Source organism: Apteryx rowi, unplaced genomic scaffold (genome assembly GCF_003343035.1).
Source record: "Apteryx rowi isolate R43461 unplaced genomic scaffold, aptRow1 scaffold_14, whole genome shotgun sequence".
Lineage (NCBI taxonomy): Eukaryota > Metazoa > Chordata > Aves > Apterygiformes > Apterygidae > Apteryx > Apteryx rowi.
In genome coordinates, this window is record NW_020447641.1 from 87,341 (window position 1) to 107,097 (window position 19,757).

The 19,757-nt window shown below is 38.3% G+C and overlaps 1 protein-coding gene across 2 annotated transcripts; it reads left to right on the forward strand.

Annotated features, from left to right (window-relative positions):
* Window positions 1-4,376: 4,376 nt before the first annotated feature.
* On the forward strand, window positions 4,377-18,445 carry FRRS1 (ferric chelate reductase 1). 2 transcript variants are annotated; one of them, XM_026057681.1, is made up of 14 exons: window positions 4,377-4,466; window positions 5,090-5,244; window positions 5,765-5,843; window positions 9,708-9,786; window positions 10,980-11,175; window positions 11,413-11,549; window positions 12,672-12,766; window positions 13,440-13,590; window positions 14,467-14,646; window positions 15,594-15,692; window positions 16,716-16,863; window positions 17,413-17,529; window positions 17,835-17,903; window positions 18,358-18,445. In XM_026057681.1, exons 3-13 carry the CDS (start codon window positions 5,794-5,796, stop codon window positions 17,846-17,848), a joined length of 1,266 nt encoding a protein of 421 aa, XP_025913466.1. In that variant the 5' UTR covers window positions 4,377-4,466; window positions 5,090-5,244; window positions 5,765-5,793; the 3' UTR covers window positions 17,849-17,903; window positions 18,358-18,445. The 2 variants fall into 2 exon arrangements, with proteins under 2 accessions (XP_025913466.1, XP_025913467.1); XM_026057682.1 differs by lacking the exon at window positions 17,413-17,529 and adding an exon at window positions 17,562-17,610.
* Window positions 18,446-19,757: the final 1,312 nt, after the last annotated feature.

Below are 19,757 nucleotides of genomic sequence, written 5' to 3' on the forward strand. Positions count from 1 at the left end.
TATATAGACCTTTTGGTTAGCCATGAGCTTGAACTCAGCATTACTGCTCAGAAGTAACTTGCTCATAGCTGGGCAGTGGTTCCAACATGAACTCACAGGAGCTGGGAATTGCTGTTGCTCAGCTGTTTGGAGTATCTTACCTCTGTGCAAGCCAGTGGCTCTCTGTTTACTACAGCCGTTTATTAACTGAGATAAGTATGCTGTGCGTTGAATTAAGCAGAGATTCTTTGGGAAAAGTGGCAGGCGGTCATTATATCATAGTGCCTATACAGACCTGACTCAAATTAATATTGAGCAACCAACATTAATTCTGGTATTTYGAATTAGCAAAAGAGTATTTTTTTAAAAAGTTCCCTTTAAGGCAAAGGATATGGACCTCTTAGTAGAAAGCTATTGTGCATGCACTTCAGCTGTTGCTGAGTCAGACTACAGATACAAAAAGAAAGTAGGTTTCTGTGTAGTCATTAAAAGTGGAAAACCTTATTTCACTTAGTGGCTAATGCCATCATGTGGATAATTAGGGTTATTGACTAAAAGAAGTAAAATTAGTTCAGTTTTCTTTTACGTTTAGGTAAGCAAATACTTTTGTATAAAAATGTTTCCCAATGTGAATTTTTGTATGGTACATAAAACAATTAAAAGAAAAAATAGTAAAAGTAGAAAGGGTTGATTAGTAGAGAGGCATAAAGACCAAAGAGAAACATACGTATGAAGAATATTTCTGGAAGTTGGTGGAATTTATTTATCTAGTTTGTAAGTTAGCGGCAAATCTGTTGACAAAATTGATTAGTATGAAATAGTGCCAAAACTCAAGGAAGAAGAATGAAATTAATTATGGAGAAAAATATGTCACCCTACATTATGATTTTTTATCTTTATTTATTTCCCTTGAGATAATCAGGATTGTTTCCATGACTCAAGATTCCCCTCTCTTTGGAAAAAAGCGTTATGAAAACTGCTTTGATAGGAAAACTTCTTCCTATCTAAGATAATATTATTGTCCCTAAATACATATTTAGCTAAGCCAATTAGTCTGAAAAGCTTGGAAAATGCTGAAGCCTTGTCCTAGTAACACAAGAGGGAGATCAATAAATATAGGTGTCAGGACAGTTATCTTCATAGAAAGACCTGTCTCCTGCATGTAATTGGCCAGGTCTAAATGCACAGACTTGAAGAAATAGTATAGGAAGATAGAAAAGAACATCAGTCAATATGTAAGATTAGCAGCAGTATTCACTGTCTGCACATCATTCACAGTACTTTAAAAGTTCTTCTAGTCCTGATTATTAATGCTAGTAATGCATTCTTAAAGAAAAGTTAATACAACAACTTCCATCTCCCGTAGAAAATTATTTTCCATAGATGCTGATTCAGACTTGTATAACAATTTTATTTCCACTTAGTCATCATACTTGATGAGGTAACTATTTCTATATATAGACACAGTCTTAAATCGGATTATGGCAATTTATTTTTAAATGCATGCCATTATGTCAAAACATAAAATATTAGTAATAAAAACTTATTAGATACAAGTTATCCATCATCAAAACAACCTGAAAGGGATGCAGCCTTTTTGCACTTCACTTGATTTGAACTCAAGGGATGTCTTGCAGTGATAATCTCACCAGTGAAATATAGACAAAATTTTGGTCAGTGTATGCATATTTAGAACTTGGGCAAGGGCTGACCTTATAAAATACCACAGTTTTGCTATATAGCTATCTTAGGAACTAAGAGGAGAATGGATTACAATAAATCACATAACAACAGAGCTGCTGCTCAGACATAGTGGGGATGGCTCATTGTTTTCCATATTTAGGCTTAAAAAACCAGCACAGTATCAGTATATGCATAGGACTGATCATTCTTTACCTCTAAAATGCAGTGTTCCATCATGGATTATGGACACCATGTCCTAATTTGTTCAGCCCAGAACTGAAGATGTGCAGGCTCTGTTTGTACCACATTTACCAATTTTCAGACACAGCTTCTTCTCAAAGGTCCCTTCATGCCCAGGATAATTCCCAATGAAGACACCACATCATCCTCCAGTAGAAACTCCAGTTTATACACACCTTTACGATATACAGGATGCATAACTTTTGATCATGTTAAGTAGGAACAAAAAAAGGTTAGTTATTTATGCTAAGGAGTATATGGCCTCTGCTACAAGGCTCTGCTTAAACCTTGTTCAAGGTACAGAATAATGTAAGACTTAATACTTTGTTTCCTCTGTCTTGCTTCCCAGGCACACACCTATCTATACATTATAGTAAAGATATAATCTTTGTAAAATATTTATCTTTATATAACCTTTATAAGCTTTTTCCAATTTTGACACCCAGGTATGATAAAGGGACATGAAAAAAATCATACTGTGCAGCTGGATCTGTAAAAAAAATTGTCTATAAAAAGAAAAGAAGTCAGCACGATTCTTCTGGAGTACTATACCAATCTGAAAGACTTCAAAGAAATTTTATTTAGGATAAATGTTTATACTGTGTTATATGTTGTGGAAGGAAAAAGTTGGATGAAGTTGGCCTTCCTTGTGATATATGGTATACATTTTCTCTTTTGAGTTCCTGTTTATCTGAAAGATAGACATAGGAAACAATGCTTTTACTTAAAATTGATATAATGGATATAAATGGATATAATAATGGATATATTATGATATAAATAGGCAAAATGAGTGCAAGACAAAAAACCTGTTTTGACACAAGTAAAACAATAATGCACTCCCAGAAGTCCTTTTCTATGTATGGTACTATCGATAATTAAAAAAGCTACATCTATAAATACAGTTACTATGACAGAAAAAGCGTAAATTAATGAAGAACACTTTATATACCCACAAGAAATTTTGTGAAGTAGCAACTAATTAAAGAAACTACTTATAAGAGCTCCATTCATGGGCTTCACATTTTAAAACACACCTCAATTCTTAGCAAAACAGAAGTAAAGAAAAATAGAATTTGTAAGTCTGCTGTATTTTAGTAGATAGTACTTTTTAGAAAGATAAGACTAAGTTAATAGTATTGAGATCACTAGAACTGCTCAGATATAGAAGTAAGCAATTGAATTAATTGTGGCTCCAGGCAAGACATACTGTAAACATGAGCACAGTATTTTTATTGCGTGAGAGGAGTAAAATTCCCTTTTTGCAGAAGGTAGGTCTCTTCTGTGGGAGGCGTAAAATTCCCCTTTCTGCGAAAGGCCAGAAAGAAGACATAGAAAGTCAACTAAGTTGGTTTATTAAAGTGTCTGACTTTTCAGGGAGATTTCTCTTGAAAATATTAAATACAGGTTTTCAGTTTAAATGTTCCTCACTGGAAAAAAAAAAAAATCTCTGAACTACGAGGTGAGACCTAAGTTGATTAGAGTGCTGCCATGAGGCTCCCAGTTGTTGTTCGAGTGAATGGGTCAGAAACTGTGGCAACCCCAGTTACCTCTTTGCCACAAGTGTACGGGGCTCGTGTAGATAAGCCAAATGTGATACAGTTGCGTTTTTAGTTAATAATTGCCTTTTTGTGCTGTTTTTTGTCAGCAATTGAGGACCTTAGAATAAAATGAAGAAAAATAAAGCTTACAGAAGAAGCCTGTGTAAGTAACTGCAGTTTCTGCAGTTGCAGACAGTACATATTTGCTTTGTTGATAAGAAAACCCTGATTTTGCAAGCACGTATATATGAACACCTTTAGGTGCATGAATAGCCCGGCAAGTGAAGTGTGCATGGCAGGGCTGTTGCAAGGGCAGCGCCTCGCTTAAAGCTTACGGGGCAAGACTCCAGTTGCAAAATCAGGACAACCACCAGCACTTCCAATGGTTGCAGGTTGCAAAGCAGTTACATGCCCATAACATATTTGATAGGACCTGAATTCCTCTGAGGACTCATGTGGGGGCAGTGAATTATACGAATTCATGAAGCTTTTCTAATGCGCGTTTCAGGTGTATGCCGCCTGCGAGACAGACTCCCAGTCACCAGCACGTGCGCGCTGGCTTCTGCAGATAAGTGCGCGCAGCCTGCGCACGGGTGAGCTCGACGTTGCGCTGCGGCGTCGTTCGGCGTTTTGGGTGGCCGCGGTGCCGGAGCGCGGCGCTGCGCCCGCCCCCGCCCGGTGAAGGGCAGGCAGGCGCCGCCCTCCGCCCGCTCCCGGCGCGCTGCCCGCGGCTGCCGGCGCGGCTCCCACCGACGCGCCCTGCCCCGCCGAGCGGCGCCGGAGCGCGCGGGACTGCGCGGCTGCTGGCGGTGAGGGGGCTCCCTCCGCTCCGGCTGCCTTGTCCTGGGAGGGGGGCGGGCCGGGGCCGGTAACCGGGGGCGGCGGGGCGGGCCGGGTGCCGCAGCCGGTAGGTCGGGAGCGTTTTGGTTCAGCCTGTTCTAGTGAGTGCTGCCAGTGTGCGTATTGCAAATTCGTGGAAAACTATATGCGCTTAACAGAATATCTGAAGCAAGCTGAAGCATGGTGAGGTTTTTAAACGCCTTATATAACTGTGGTGCCTTTCATCCAAGCATTTCTGAATTGTTTTTGAGAGAACTTTTAGGCATGCTTGCCTTAATGAATTTGAGATGTTAAAAAACCACTGTTCACTAAGGTGGTCTATGGCTTGTTTCATGTGAAGACCACACCATGTTCCTCTTGCATCTTGTTTGCTTCTTGGTGTTTTATGATTATTACTTTCTTACCTTGTTTCTTAATTAATGTGTGTAGGAGGTGGCTGCACAGTAATTGCTAAAGTAAATGTGTTGATCCTCTACCTCTTGGCATAATTACAACTATGTCATTTTTAAGTCTGTCTACAACTTTATTTGTCTGAGGCTTCATCATATAGATACATGTCTGCAAGGCTGGGTGCTTAACTGATTATATGCAGAGCAGCTGCCTGGAAGATAGTTAAATAATCAAAGCAAATAAGAGAAGAGAGCAAAATCCTTGGCTCTTGTTTATCCTTAGTGAAATATATGAAGAATATATGTGGGCTTAACTTGGGAAGTAACTTTAAAATTTGTCCTTGAAGTAAAGGGATCTCTCAATTTCTTTTATTTATTTATTTTTTTAATTTGTCTATGTACTCTTTCTTGCTTCAGAAGAACTTCCTCTGATCCTGGGTATGATAAAGGTTAACGCTGTTAGATGCAAGTCAAATAGAAGAAGTTACAATGTTTTATAGGTTGCCCTACTACAAGTAGCAAAACCAATGACAACTTAACTTGGTCACTGTAAAAGAAGGAGTAGTTGTAAGGTAAGTACTTAAACCTACTTAGTAGAGTAAACTTTAGATTAAACCTACTCCTGGAGTTTAACTAACAGTGCTTTGTAACAGTATTTTTCCTAAGGGACATGGCACAGTATCATGTGCACAAATACCGTCTTTTAATACAGCTTATCCTGCTTTAGACAGCATGTTTTTGCTTCACATTAGACATCTTGTTTGATGATGCTCAGAAGAAAAGTTCTGGCCATGATAGCTTTTGCACTTTGAGTTGGCAGTATGTTTATCTTGCCTTTCCTCTCCCCTCCCTCTTTGAAACTAGGTTTCTGCAGCTAATGCTGTTCTAGTAAATAGCTGAAAGAAAGTGACTTCTGTGAAAAAATTCCATGTTTGTGCATGGACATTGTGTGCTTAAGGAACTGGGCTACCCAGGGGTTTTTTTAGCTGTTGATATCTGCAGGGACTGTAGAAGTCTTCCACACCTGCATGAATTGACCCGGAAGGTATGCAACTTCAGTTTGTACCTTCTTTTTCCACACGTTGTCTTCAGGAGGGAGCTGACAACACAGAAAAAACAGCATGCCAGTGCTGTGTACATACAGAGGATTTCCCTTCTTTGTAGATAAAAGGTACAAAAATGAGAAACAGCTGCTTAGATTTTAATTCTTTAGTTGTTCTGGGGTTGATTCTTAAACCACATAGTAAGCACCTAAATTAGATTGCTAAATTAGCCAGCTGAAAGCATGAGTTTTTGCCCTTGAAAAACACAATTGCTTTTGGCCTTTGAAGCTTGCTAGGGGCTCCTGTCTCCAATCTGCCAATGTTAAATGCATCCACCCAGAAGACAGTTGAATTGCTTCCTTCATTTTTCCAATTGCCTCTTTTTTCTTCCTCCTCTCTTCTTGGGAGGAGAATAGGATGACTCCAGTATAAATTCCAAATGTTCAGTCAATCTGAAGTAAATCAGTACAACTGCATGGGTCACTTTACAGAAGTGGAGAGGGAGGGAAATAATAAAGTTGCAGATGTGCTTCAAACTAGTGGGTCCTGAGGCATTTTTCCCATTGTAAATAAGTGTGAAACATGTAGTGGTTTGAGTAACTCTCATAGGGTAGAGATGTCATGTGCTGTAGTACCTAATCTACCTATAGAGAAAGGATTCTTAGCTCTCATGGCTGTCTTAGGTCATATATAACATATCAGTAAGTCTTTGCATAGTACCAGAGTAAGTAAAATGGACAGTCAGTGCTCTTGGGCTGCGTTGTGACTATGGAGCTGCTATGCTCTGCAGCATGCTTGCAACCTTGACTGGGACATTTACTGAGGTATGCTACCACATGGTGTGCACCTCATGCATGTCGGATAGAGGCAAGGAAGTTGTATGTACTCTCAGGCCTTGGTTAATGTGGAAGCATTTCTGTGTAATGCTTTTATCTTGGAAAACTGATCACTGGATAGTGCAAAAATTCTTAAACTCCCTTTTGTTCTTCCAGACAAAGCTTAAATGATACTAAGTTAAGGTAAATGCTGGTGAGTTGCCTGTTGGAAAAATACTGCAAGAATTAGCTTTTGTGTGTTTTCTAATGTCATTATGATTCAGTTATGAAGTTGGTTATTCCTGTTCCTCTTTAGTAAATGGAACTTAAGTTTCTGCTAATTTGTACACTGTTGTCAAGGAGTTGTCCTGTTTCAAAGGGTTGTAAATAAGTCACTATGGCCAAAGCTGCTTCTTACCTCTTGCAAGCTTATTTTGTCATGAAGGACTAAATCCACAATTTATAACAAGTCACATCAGGAATTGAGAGTATATTCAAATGTTTTTAGGTAATAGGCTGTTACACAGATTATATTAACTCAGATTCTCACTTTGAATCTAGCCTTGGTGGCTGTACTTTTGTGGTTTAAGGGTTTAACACAGTTCATGTTCAGTCTTGATTGTCTTAACTAGAAAAGATCTCACTGAGATCTGCTGATTCATTTTTATTTAAAGACAAATTACCTGGTTTTCAAGCCATGTTTCTGGGAGCAGTAAAATAATAGAATCAACAATAGTTCTGTAAAACAGATGGCTTCAATTAACCCCAAAGTTGTTCTTGGTACAAGATTTTGGTTTTTATTTTATTCTTTAAAAGGCATTCATTCCTTCATGGTGAGGTTAAGCATGATTCACATGTTACGCTTAGGCTTTCCTGAATGTAACCTCCTGTAATGAAGACTTTCTATGCCATTAATCCTGAAACTTTTTTTATTGTACTTATGGATTTTGTTGGCAGATTTAGTTGTCTTACTTTCTTTGGTCTTACTGAAAAGGGAGTTTCAAGAAAAAGTCGCTTGCATTCCGCAGTATATGATATGTGCATTTGTTACAAACATTGATACTTTTACATGTGTGTAATTAGACTATCTACTACTATGATTTTAAATGCTAGTTCCTCCTGTGATTCTCTGACAGTTTTGTGTTCTAGGGTATAGCATGCTAAACTTCTAAAAATGCAGCATTCCTGTTACCACCTGAAAGCAAGTAACACTGTTCTTTGTTGAACTATAGAGAAAAGAGAAACCATGTAATCTTGTAGAAGGAAGGATGATTGCTTTATATTGGAGTAACTTATTGCTTAGCAGTGCCTGGTCCTTCTGTGTGTGTTTTTTGTATTTTTGTTTTGTTTTTTGTTAACTTTTTTTTAACAAAACAGAAGATCCATTGTGCAAGTATTTGACTGGCTGGTAATAGATATAATTGCTTATCAATCTTCAGCCAGAGTATAAAGATACCTTTCTTTGTCCTTTCTCAGAACTGCTTATTGCTGGTTCATTAATTTGATTAGATAAATTCCTTAGTTTTTTTTAATATTGTTCATTCTTGAGCTGTTGATGATATATGCTCAGCTTTCTAGACCAGCTCACTTTTTCCTTCACTTGACCAAAGAGCATCATATTCACAAGGGCATGACATGCTGTTTCATGATCTTATAACAAGTGCACATTTAGAGCCAAAGGAAAAATTTTAAACTACTTATATGAGTGAATTCTGGTCATCTTATTGACACTTTCTCCCTTCTTTCTCCCTTTCTGTATATTCAGATTCTGTTTTCTTGTCTGTCTTGTTCACTATGATCAGTATGAGGCTTGTTTTGAACAAGTCTTGGCTGAAGAGTGTGTGCACATTACAGAAAGGGGAGGGAACACAGTGAGATACTAACTGAATTTAGGATCAGTAAATAAGTGATTGTAAACTTGTATTTTTGACTGTCTCAAACTTTGAGTTTAAATATGATTATAAAAATTCTACTGTGTTATAACAAGGGTGTTACTATGACATTTGAGTTAAAAGTCCAGAGTTCCTCAATCTGAAGGAACTAGTTAAGGATTAATTTTCAATGCTTGACTTCTGTAGAATGCTGACCCGTTATACAGTGTTACCTACAATAACACTTTAGGAGATATTTTTCTAAAAGGACAAAATGAATCTTTAGTTAACCACAGAATGACTGGCATTGTAAGAATGCTTCCTGTCTTCCCTCTGCATCTTCTTCCACCTAAGTGGAGAATGTGGAGTGCCAGAACAGATTTCCAAACTGAAGGAAGATAAGGGCTTCTCAAGGAAACAATAACTGTTGTTGGAGGAAGGTTGAATTTTAATTAGATTTAATTAGATTAAATATCCTGTAGGTTCTAGCCCAGATCCTTGAAAGGACATAGAGAAGGTTGTGCTTCTGCAGTTAACCCTGTAAAAATTACTCTCAGCACAGTACCTCTTTCAGACTTCTACCTTCTTCATTCTTCTTTTTGTCTTTCTTCCTCCTTTTCTCTCCCACTTTCCATCAGCTTTCGAGTCAGATGAGTCTGCCAAAGAACATTGCTTGTTTTGTTTGAAATCCCTACCACATCCTCTGCTACTTAAAGAAGAATGCTAAACTCCTCTTGTTCTTGTCTCTGTTGTGATATGCAGCTTTATCTCTTCTGGCAGCAACTTGTTTTGAAGATTTCATCAGTACTCATGCAAGCTGCTTTAATGCCGCTGTTGTGCTGAACCTTACTTTTTGCCTACTCGGCGGCTTTAGTTTCTGAACAAAATCATGTTGATTTAGATTTCTGACAGTTTGGAGAGGAATTGGGACTAGAAAGAAAGATTTACTTTAACTAGAAGGTATAGATAATAACATGTTATCTTGAATATTTGTGAGGAGAAGCTGAGTGTGGTTTTTTTCTAGTTCTTGAAATATGATTGTCCAAATACAAGAAAGTCTACAGGCAATTGTATTTGCTGACATAAAGTTACTAACAAGGTCATATGTTGAAGTACAAATGTGGCATTGCTCTGGATGTTGTGCGTTTCTGATGCTGAATGCATAGAAAATTTGGAAGAAATTAATATTGAGTGTGTAAGATCGCCTTCTGGCATGTCTTGCTCATTTGACTGCTCTTTAGATACCAGGGTTCAGTCTGAAATGGCTCTATTCCTTTCTTATCTTCACATCCATGTGTGCTGTCAGGGAACTTCATAACCTGATATTTCTTATCGCTTGGTACAAGATGGACTTGGCTTCTCCAGAAGGCAGACCTGTTTGCCTGGTATGTGTACCACTAGGGCTGATAATCCACTTTTGTGTCTAATGATAGAAGGAAAGATGTGTTTTGTTCTCTCAGCCTGTTGGACATGCAAACACTTCCTGGTGTTGGCTAAGGCTTTCCATAAATATAGTGTACAACTGTAAACCCTGTATACTGCTGAATAGCAAAACAATTACCATAGCTTTCTTGAAAACAGTATTGTGGCAGAGCAAATCATTGAATGATGAATGCTAGGACTGCACTTTCATATTGCTGTCTTAGGCTCTTCAGGCCCGCTATTCCACAAGTTTTTATGTACCCTGTTCCCTTAAAGAAAGTTTGATTATATAATAATACTGTTGAAATAATTGTCTGGAAGTCAACATCCAAAAGGAGATTGCAGGGAAGAGTCTTGTGCTTGTTGGCAAAAAACTTGCATATTTCTTTGTTTAACTCTTTATATCAAATTCCCACTCTTTTGCATGTATAAAATCTAGAATTAACTCTGTGGTTCATAGTCTTGCAAACAATCACAGCAGTAATTGTATGTTTAAAAAAAAAAAAAAAGGGAGGGTTCTGACACTTGGCAATTTCAGTCTCTCCGGAGAAGAGCTTGTCACCTGGGAATTTTTTGTCATATCCGAAGAAATAGATGCAAACTGTGGAAATAAATTGCAGTCTGTAATGATGCACAGTTTGGAGCTATGATTAATAAGCAGGTGGACTTGACGTTAGCTGGGTAGTTCCTCAGTTCTGTGGACTTTAAAAACACATTTTTATTGATGTATAAAAACTCGTATGTTCTGTGTATTTACACAGATGTTTAAAGGACTTGGATTCTTTTTTTTCTTTTAATAAAAGAAAGGGAGAGGACCAGACAAAGGAAATCTTAAAAAGTGATGTAGCCAAAATCCTCTGGGATAGGAAGAATCCATCGAATTCATGGAGGGATCCATCAGTTATACAGAACTTTGTATGTAAAAGGGGCTGAAATGCAATAGCTGTGAACATTCTTGCAAAGTCTGGCAGTTACCAGAAGCATATATTACTTGCATAGAGATACTGCAGCTGGGACTGGTGTCCTCTCTTGCGTATTTTTGTTTTGAATGTGGTTTTTAAATGTGAGTATTCAGCTAGCTCTTCTAAAGATGACTGGAGGTCTATAATATTGAAGTTGGCTGTATTTCATTGCCTGTGACTCTTATTTTATTCAGATGGAGCTGCCTGGCCTCGCTTTTGCTGTTTGGATGTTTATTTGCCTCTGTGGACCTCTGGATGGTTATCCAAATGGAAGAATAAGAGAAGTCTGCAGTAGCATGATGCCCCATCATGGTAGTTCTCCACAATTGTCACCTGAGCACATTATTACAGTAAATGGGACTGAATTTAAACCAGGGGACAAAATAGAAGGTACTGTGTCCATTGTAGCTGAAGAGATTCAATTGATTTGTTTTTCTTAGTCTGTCATAGAGCTGTTGTAGCATGTCTTTACTCAGGTAGCTATCTAAGCGGTTGAATCTTGTTCAGATGATTCCTATAGCAGCCATTCAGTACTTGTAAGATGGTGTTTCAGTGGTCAGTCTTGAAATCTTTCATTCTTCCTCTGAAGAATTTTTAAACTTCCTTTTATTTTCCTTCTTGCTTCAGTTAATCTGTCTGGACCAGATTTTGAAGGATTTTTCATACAAGCCCGAGATGCAGAACACTTGGATAGCCCTGCAGTTGGTTCTTTTATATTAGCTGACCAGAGGCTTTCTCAGCTTCTGACGTGTGGCCATACAAAGGTACAGTATAGTGTCATAGGATGGGACATCAGGCATGACGGAGTTTGTAGTAGACTGCATCTGTAATGAGGTAGGACTAGGCTGCGTAATCTTTTTTTGAGCTCAGTAAGTTTCTCAAGAAGCTGGTATGAGCTGCAATACAGAGGCATGGCTCACTGCAGTATCATCGGACTGCAATATCATTACTTATATCTAGTATTATAAAGAGGAGGATGTGCTCCCTCTGCTCTATCAAGGACAGTTATCAATCACTTTCCATACTTGTTAAGGACCCAATATGAAGTAAATGCCTTAACTCGTGACAAGGAAAATTTAGGTTAGTTGTTGTGGAAAACAAACACTAGAATAGGCTATTATCCATAGTATTGCCCTGTCCATTCCTGTTAACGGAGTTGTCCTAGTACCAGGTTAGATCACCATCTTCAACATCTGTTTTTGATAAATTGATTCTGCCTCATGTGCAAGAGATGTGAACTCTGTCTAGATTTTCAGCAACCCATTTGAGCTTTATGAACATGTCTGGCATCATCTGAGCTGGTCTGAACAAATTTCTCAAATCTGCCTGGATGTGTGGTTGGTTGGTTTTTTTCTCTCCACTTCTTCCACCACCTGTGCCCCCTCCACTGATAACTATGTCATGCAGCTAACTTTCTGACCCCAAGAATAATTTTAGTTTGCCTCCTTGGCCTCTGGCACACTAGTTTAGTTCTCTCTGTACAGTCATTCTGCGGCCACTTCATGCTTTTAGCATCAAGAAAAGGATCATTACCAAGCTGTTTCTCCATAAATACAGCAGGGACATCAACTAGTCTGGATTCTGTTTTTCATCCAAAATGCGCTTCTGTCTTATTAGTGGAATCAACTGGATTAAAGGACCTCTAGTTGTTCCTTTTATCCTTCAGGTTGGGTAGTTTGTATAAGTTTCAATGGTGGGCTTCAAGTTACTTACGACTGACTGGGGGAAAATGAATTGGGTGTCTCGTGCCAGTTAGACTGGGTCTGTGCGGTATAACAGTGCAATATCTGTTCAGGACTTATCTGCAGCCTGTACGATGACTGTATTAGCTAAAATCTCATTAGTGCATTTCTGCTGTGTAACTCTTGATATGTGTATGCTTTCAGAACTCAGCAGTCAGTCACACAAGTAAAGCAAAAAAGAAATACGTAAAAGTTTATTGGATTGCTCCTGGAAATGCACCAAAACACGTACAGTTTCTGTAAGTAAATCCAGTATTACTTCTAGTTTATTAACAGTACAGGTTTGCCTTATTTGTATTTTATGTCTGCTGCAAATATGGGCCAGCAACTGAGGAGCGTCTTCAGACCAAAAGCCTGAAGAGTTGGCACCTTTTGCTCACTTCAAACTCTGCATTAGTGTAGATACTTCTTAGCAAAGGCTTGGAGATGATCACTTTGATTTTTGGGGAGAGAGTAGAAGTGAATTACAAAACTGATTGCTTTTGTGTTTCTAGTTGACTGTTTACTTGTGCATATGAGCAAACATACAATGTTAATCTTTTTTCTTTGTTTTTTTAGTCTAAAAATGGTATGTATACCATCCCATTATACATTAGTTTTTTGGAACCAATGGGTAAAAGCTATGCAACTCAAGTGTAAAGCAAACAATTCCCTTTCCTGAGGTTGCAATTTGTGCCCCAGGGATAAGTCTGTTTCTTGTATTCAGAAGTCCATGTAGTGGGATATTTTAAAATTATTTTTCCATGGAGACTTCAAATATTTTTCCTACTTTAAATGGTAAAATGTTTCAGGGCCCCGCATAAAGGATGTGTGCGTGTTGTTTTTCTTATTTTAAATGAATAAATATGCTGTACAAACTATAAAGCTTTTTCCTTTCCTTCCTCTTCCCCCCCCCCCCTTTTTTTCTTTAAGAGCCACAGTTGTGAAGAAATACAAGACTTTCTGGGTAAAGATTCYTGGTGCCATTGTTTCTCAGCCTAATGCACCATCCCCAACAACGCCCTTGCATACAACATCAGAGACTGTATCAACTTCACATCCAACTTCCTACTTAACAAAGCCAGTAAGTAATTATAAAGCTAAATAATGTCATCTTTAATGTTTGCCGTCAATGGGATTTAATTAGAATCCATTGATACAATCCAGGATTTTGTCTTTGTCTCTGGATAGGCAGAAAGAGAAAGATGATGGATGAGTAATTCATGTATTGGAGATTAAGCGCGTAGGCAGCTACTCTGTTGTATTACTTTAGTTGTGCAAACCTGTGTAGGCTAAACATTGTCATGTTTCACACAAATTAAGTCTCAAATGATCTATCAACCTTTGAATTGTCAGCTAAAAGTTATACATACCTGGGAAGAGACATGGAAAGTGCTCTAGTCATGTCTCCTAACTTCCTGTTTAGTAACTGCGTCCTCAAACTTCCTGTACAAGTTCATCTACATTACTGACTTCCATTACAGATTCTTAAATTTTAATGGATTGAGCAAGCATTGTTACTTGATGTCACAGTGTGACTTTTAATCCCCATAATGTCTCATTGCCTCTCAGTGGAATGGTTACTTTAAAAACAAAACAAAAGTCTTCTCCTCTTCCCTTTACCTCTTCCCCCATCCTACAGTTGATTTTTACCTCTCTAAAAAATTAAACTGAAGGAACTTTAAAGAAAGTTTTACTTTCTTTTCAAAACTATAATTCTGTTATGATGTTTTTAAAGTAAAAATTCAGCTTAAATAAAATACAATGTAAAGTTCACCATAGTTTCACTTACTACTCCTGAGGTAAGTGTAGAAATGGTGTAAGAGATTGGTATGTGGAGGTAGATGGGATTTCTTTGCTCTTCCTTGTATGCTTTCTTCAAGAACAGGGTAGAAAGGGAGGAGGAAGAGGGAAACATTCCTTATCTGATGATTTCTTGTTTGTTTGCTTAATTGCCTAGTTTAATGCATCAGGTTGTGGAAATACGAAGTTCTGCATTAGGAACCCTTCAAGCTGTGATCCTGAAAGTGCTTCCTGTTTTTTTCTATCCTTCCGACAAGAGAAGAGTTCAGTACTCATTGAAATGAGTGGTCCCGGTGAAGGATATTTAGCATTTGCACTGTCTCATGACCAGTGGATGGTGAGTGTCCCATTCTCCTTCTGTAGTCACTTTTGTGATTCCAGTAAAGTTAAATTTGAATGGTATTCTATCAAAGCATCCATGTGGAAAACCAAAATGTTGCTCTATGTCATACAAAGTAGCCTCCCCTGTAGTGCTGAAGAAAGTACAGATGGCCTTTTATAGATGAATATACAGTTTAAGCTCAGGACTGACTTTTTTGTGGTAGAATTTCCCTGTGGATATCTGTCTTGGCAGAATCCAGCCTTCATAATTGGACAGTTGCAGACTGACTTGCAGATGGATGAGCCTTTCTTCGTTGCATAGCCAGGAAAACCCTGCCTGAACCCTGCCTCAGAAGCCATGTTGCAGGGTTTTTTGGAAACCACTTTTATTTCAGCATTGTTTGTATGGGAATTACTCTATCCGATCTTAAACTTTAGAGATCCTTTTCTCTAATCAGTGTTGAAGTGAAGGGACAATACTGTTGACAAATGCATAGCCTAAAGTAACAGCTGTGCAGAGGAAATGCTGTTTATGATCACATCCCTGGTGTGAGGACAGTTGTTTCTTAACACTTTTTTGTGCCTTTACAGCTATGAGACAAACAACTTCAGTCAAAAGAGCGTTGTTGGTTTATTTTTAATAATAACTTCAACCTCTGTCTTATTTGATTAATTTAATAAAATCTATAAATGATTAAAGAAATCTCTGATAATGTGGAAGAGACTCTGAGGAGAGGGAAAATTATAGTTTACCTTTGACTTAATATGTTCTCTCTAACACTGAAGTGTTTGAAAGGTGGTAAATAGTTTAATACAAGAATTCTCCCAGATCCTTTGTTAGTCCATTGACCAGAACTCCTTGCTTGCTGCATTGGTTAACTCAAAGTGCTTTTGGAGACCACCACTAGGGATTTTTATTGGGCTGTAAATATATGAATATATGTATATTTTTAAACTCTCCAGGGTGGTGATGATGCATATCTGTGTGTTAATGAGGACCACCAAGTTAGTGTAAGCACTGCCTACCTGAAGGGACGAAGTCCTCCTGTTTTGGATTCAGAGGTACATCTGAAAAAAACTAAAACTTTCATGAGTGTAGGTTTGAAGTGATCAGTGGTATGTTGCTTCTTTGTGCCTTTGTTTTACACAGCAACTAAATAGCAAGATGGATCCATAATTCTTCATGCTGAGAATGGTTGGGCTCTTTTTTTCCTTAAAAAAAAAAAATCTTTGGAAGTCTGTAAACCTCATTTTAAAAACAGTCATATAGTGGGAAGTTTATGCTATTGAATAACTCTGTGCATGTTATTACTGGTGTAGTAGTCTCCCTTTACTAGGGCTGAGCTTGGAATCTATATGCCTTTGCATTAAAGGTTGGAAGGGGGGGGGATAGTTATGAGCAGGAAAAATGTGTGATAATTGCTCCAACCTTATGTTGCTATGTTGATGTATTGGCATGCTTTTTAAGTTAGTATGTAAAAGTGTTTTCCCTCATGTCACTCTTTCCAGTGATGCTTTTGTCTTTTGCAAGATTTATTTCTTTATTTTTAAACTAGTCACCCTCGATCCTGTTTGTCCTAGTGCAACAGAAGGGGCAGGAAAAATAAGTGTTGAAATTGTAAGTTGGAAATAACCTGCTTAACCAGGGTGCTCTAATACAGCAAAAGAGTGAGCTGGAACCTCAATAGTACATAATCTTGTTCAGAGCTACTGTTCTTACCATTGTGCTTTCTTGTGGTTTTGGTGGTTTTTTACCTTTCAGCTGCTTTCATAGAGCTGAACAGGTCTGTGGAGAATGACAGTCATAAGATTTTTATCTGCTATAAATACTTACCCTGTTTGGCTTTCAAGATTAAAGTATGTGGAGATCTGCCCCTGCTATTGTACTGTGATCATCTAGAAACAGATGGGAGCAAAAAGGACGTTTTGGCTATATGAGCATAAGAAAAGTTTTATCTCATGAGACTATTATGGGATGCTGGTTTTGCTTGTTAGATAGAAACAAGCCCAAACACTGTCTGTAAAGGTGATAATTCTGCTCACTTGTTTGAGAAGACTAAATGTTAAATGTCTGCTGTTTCACAGAATGCCCTTGAAGATGTGTCATGGAGGCTTGCAGATGGTGTTCTTCAGTGTTCTTTTAGAAGGAATATTCATCTTACTGCTTATAAAGGGAGGTTTAATCTGGATGCCAGCTACTACATCTTTCTGGCAGATGGGGAAGCTAGTGAAGGTAAACTTGCTTTGCATATGCTGCTTTTCTTTGAACAGCTCTAAACAAGAGCTACCTACCCTAAGGCAAGGTGTGGCTTAACTGAGAATTAGTATCTGAACTAAGGACTCTAGTTTCAAGTTTGAGTGAAGCACTTAGTCCAGTCATCTCTACTGACTGCCAGGATCATGGGTTTGCTTTTGGAGGTTCAAGTAGACTTATGTATGTGTTGCATGCCCACTTGATGCTAGGAACTGTTAACTAATTGAGAGAACTGACCACAACTTTTTAAAATGGAGAATTATTCTTCACACTGTGTGTGTAGTGGAGAAAGCTATTCTTAACAAGGCTGAGTTGCTTCTTGTACATTCTGCATATAAAACAGCTTAGGTAACATCTTAGGTTCAATTTTGATTCACAAAATATATATTATATGTCAGAAGTTTTGTTTGCATGATCATGCTCAGTGGTCCCAACAGAACTTGTATTCATAAATAAAGGAGTAGGTTTGTCTTAAAAGTGCAGTGATTTTCACCAGCCACAAATAAACCACTTTTTATCACTGCTTAGGGGGACTAATATATAAACATAATCGTCAGCCTCTGATCACCAGTGGAATGTACAATATCACAGGCCTCCCAGAGGATATTGGAGGTTCCCGCTCTCCCCAACTTATCAAGGCTCATGGTAAGCTGCAACTTTTATCTTTCTACTTCCAGTTCTACATCTGCTGAGACTGGACATTTATGTTTTCCTCACTATTGCAGGGTAGGTATTTCCTCTGATCTTTCTGGCATATTCCTTAAACTTACTGTTAGCTAGCAAGGTCTGAGACTGTAAGAACAGAGTAAAGTTGTTAATTGTCAATTTTGCACTTCAAGAACAGAGTTATAATATTCTCTTTGTCCAGGAAATTGGGCTTATGTTTGCCTTTCCTCTTAAGTTGATAATTAAGACTTGTTTCTGTTTGCCACTCTCTGGTTTTGTTTTAGTTGTGTTATTGTAGCTGAATTCTATTTGAAATGAAAAACACCTCAGTTGGTAGTCTGGAGCCACTGAAGGTAATGAGGAATTTTTTTTCTTATGATACTGGATTTTGAGCCAAGCCCATGAGAGAATTATCACTTCTTCTTTATCAGTGAAAGCCTGTCACAAATGTAGTCTTTCATCCTCTCACTTGTCAGTTGGTAACAAAACTGCAACTCTCGCCTTATCCGCTGGTGGCACTGCAGTGCGTTAAATGCACAGTCATCAGGGCTGCTCTATCGCAGTGTGGGCATTTTCTAATTCTCTTTTGTATGGATGTTTCTGCCCTCTAACGAGATGAATGCTATAAAGTTGTCTGAATCAGGTGATAAAAACTTATCACTGGTAAATTCTGACCATATGCATACTACTTCAAAGAGTGTATAATGGTTTAGTCTGTATTCATACAGCTAAATTACTTGTGTTTACTTTGATCATGTTCCCTCTGCCCCTTCCTCTCCCCCCCCCCCCCCMCACTTCCATTTTCAGGTGCTCTAATGTTTGTTGCCTGGATTACTACAGTTAGCATTGGTGTTATTGTTGCACGATTCTTCAAACCTGTCTGGTCCCATTCATTCCTGTTTGGAAAGGAGATGTGGTTTCAGGTGGGCAAAATCTCCCCCAGCTAGCTGTATGTTCTAGCTCTCTTGTAAACAGAATTAGAACCTACTAGATCAAAGAAATAAGAGATCAACCTTAGTGTGTTGTTATCTTTCTTTAGTCTTTTAAGACTAAATAAGTGCAAATCAGAAGTTTAGTTACTTTACTAATAAAGACAAAGTCTAAAGAGACAATTAGGAATGTTTTTCTTTACAAATCTATTACTTGTATTTTAATACTCTATTGAGAAAGCTGCAGTGTTTCTAAAAGCAAACTTCACTTTCTAGGTGCATCGTATGCTTATGTTGACCACAGTAATGCTTACGAGTATCTCTTTTGTTTTGCCTTTTGTATACCGAGGAGGATGGAGCAAGGTAAGTGTGGGGCTTTTTTTTTTTTTTTCTTAATTTTTTTTTAAACTTTCACTTGGTCCAGCCTTTAAATTTATGCTCACTGAAGTATGAGTAGTAGATCCGTTGTTGGCTTTAACATTTCCTTGGCATTAGCCATAATATATTACTCTGAAAGCTGTTTTGAAGCAGGCTGATTTCAAAACCTAGCAACACAAAAGAGGAATGTTGCTGCTTTTAGCTCTGCTTGAAAAACTTCAGTCAGTCATACTTTCCTTCCTTCCTCTTTTCTCCCAAATAAAGTCCTTTCTTGCAGTTTTTTATGAACTGAATCAGTCATCTTTCCAGTTTCTCAGAAAAACTGGATTTGGGAGGGGAGTGAGACTTGGAGAGCTGGCTTATTAACTTGGTAGACCTCTTGCCTTCAATTCTCGTAAGAAAAGGTGTTATGAACCTGGACAACTGCATCCAGTGTTTAAGCTTAGGCTGGAATCCAGATAGAGATTGTTTACCTGTTGCTGTCCCTTGTGTTATATTTGGTGCAAGGTGATATCAGAAATTGGAAAACTATGAGAGGAATTTGCATTAAAGGCAGGAGGAGAATGTGGTCACAGGCATGAGCTGACAGCTAGGAGCTAGGAAAATTCAATAAAATGTTTAAGGTGGGATTAGAACACGTAGGGTGAGAGCAGAGACCGGTACTGGCAGGAGTTAAGAAATAGGCCTTTCCTGAAGAAGCAGGATTGAGGATGAAAAGCTCAGAGCAACAGCTGCTACAATCATATTACTATTTGCTGTTCAGCTGGTAGAATTTATCCATATAGCAAAAAGGCAGAACAAACCATGGGTAGGCTTATCGGCATCTTCTGTTGCCAAGGAGAACGCACTGCATCCAGCTGCAGGGCAGAACAAACTCTGGGTAGGCTTATCGGCATCTTC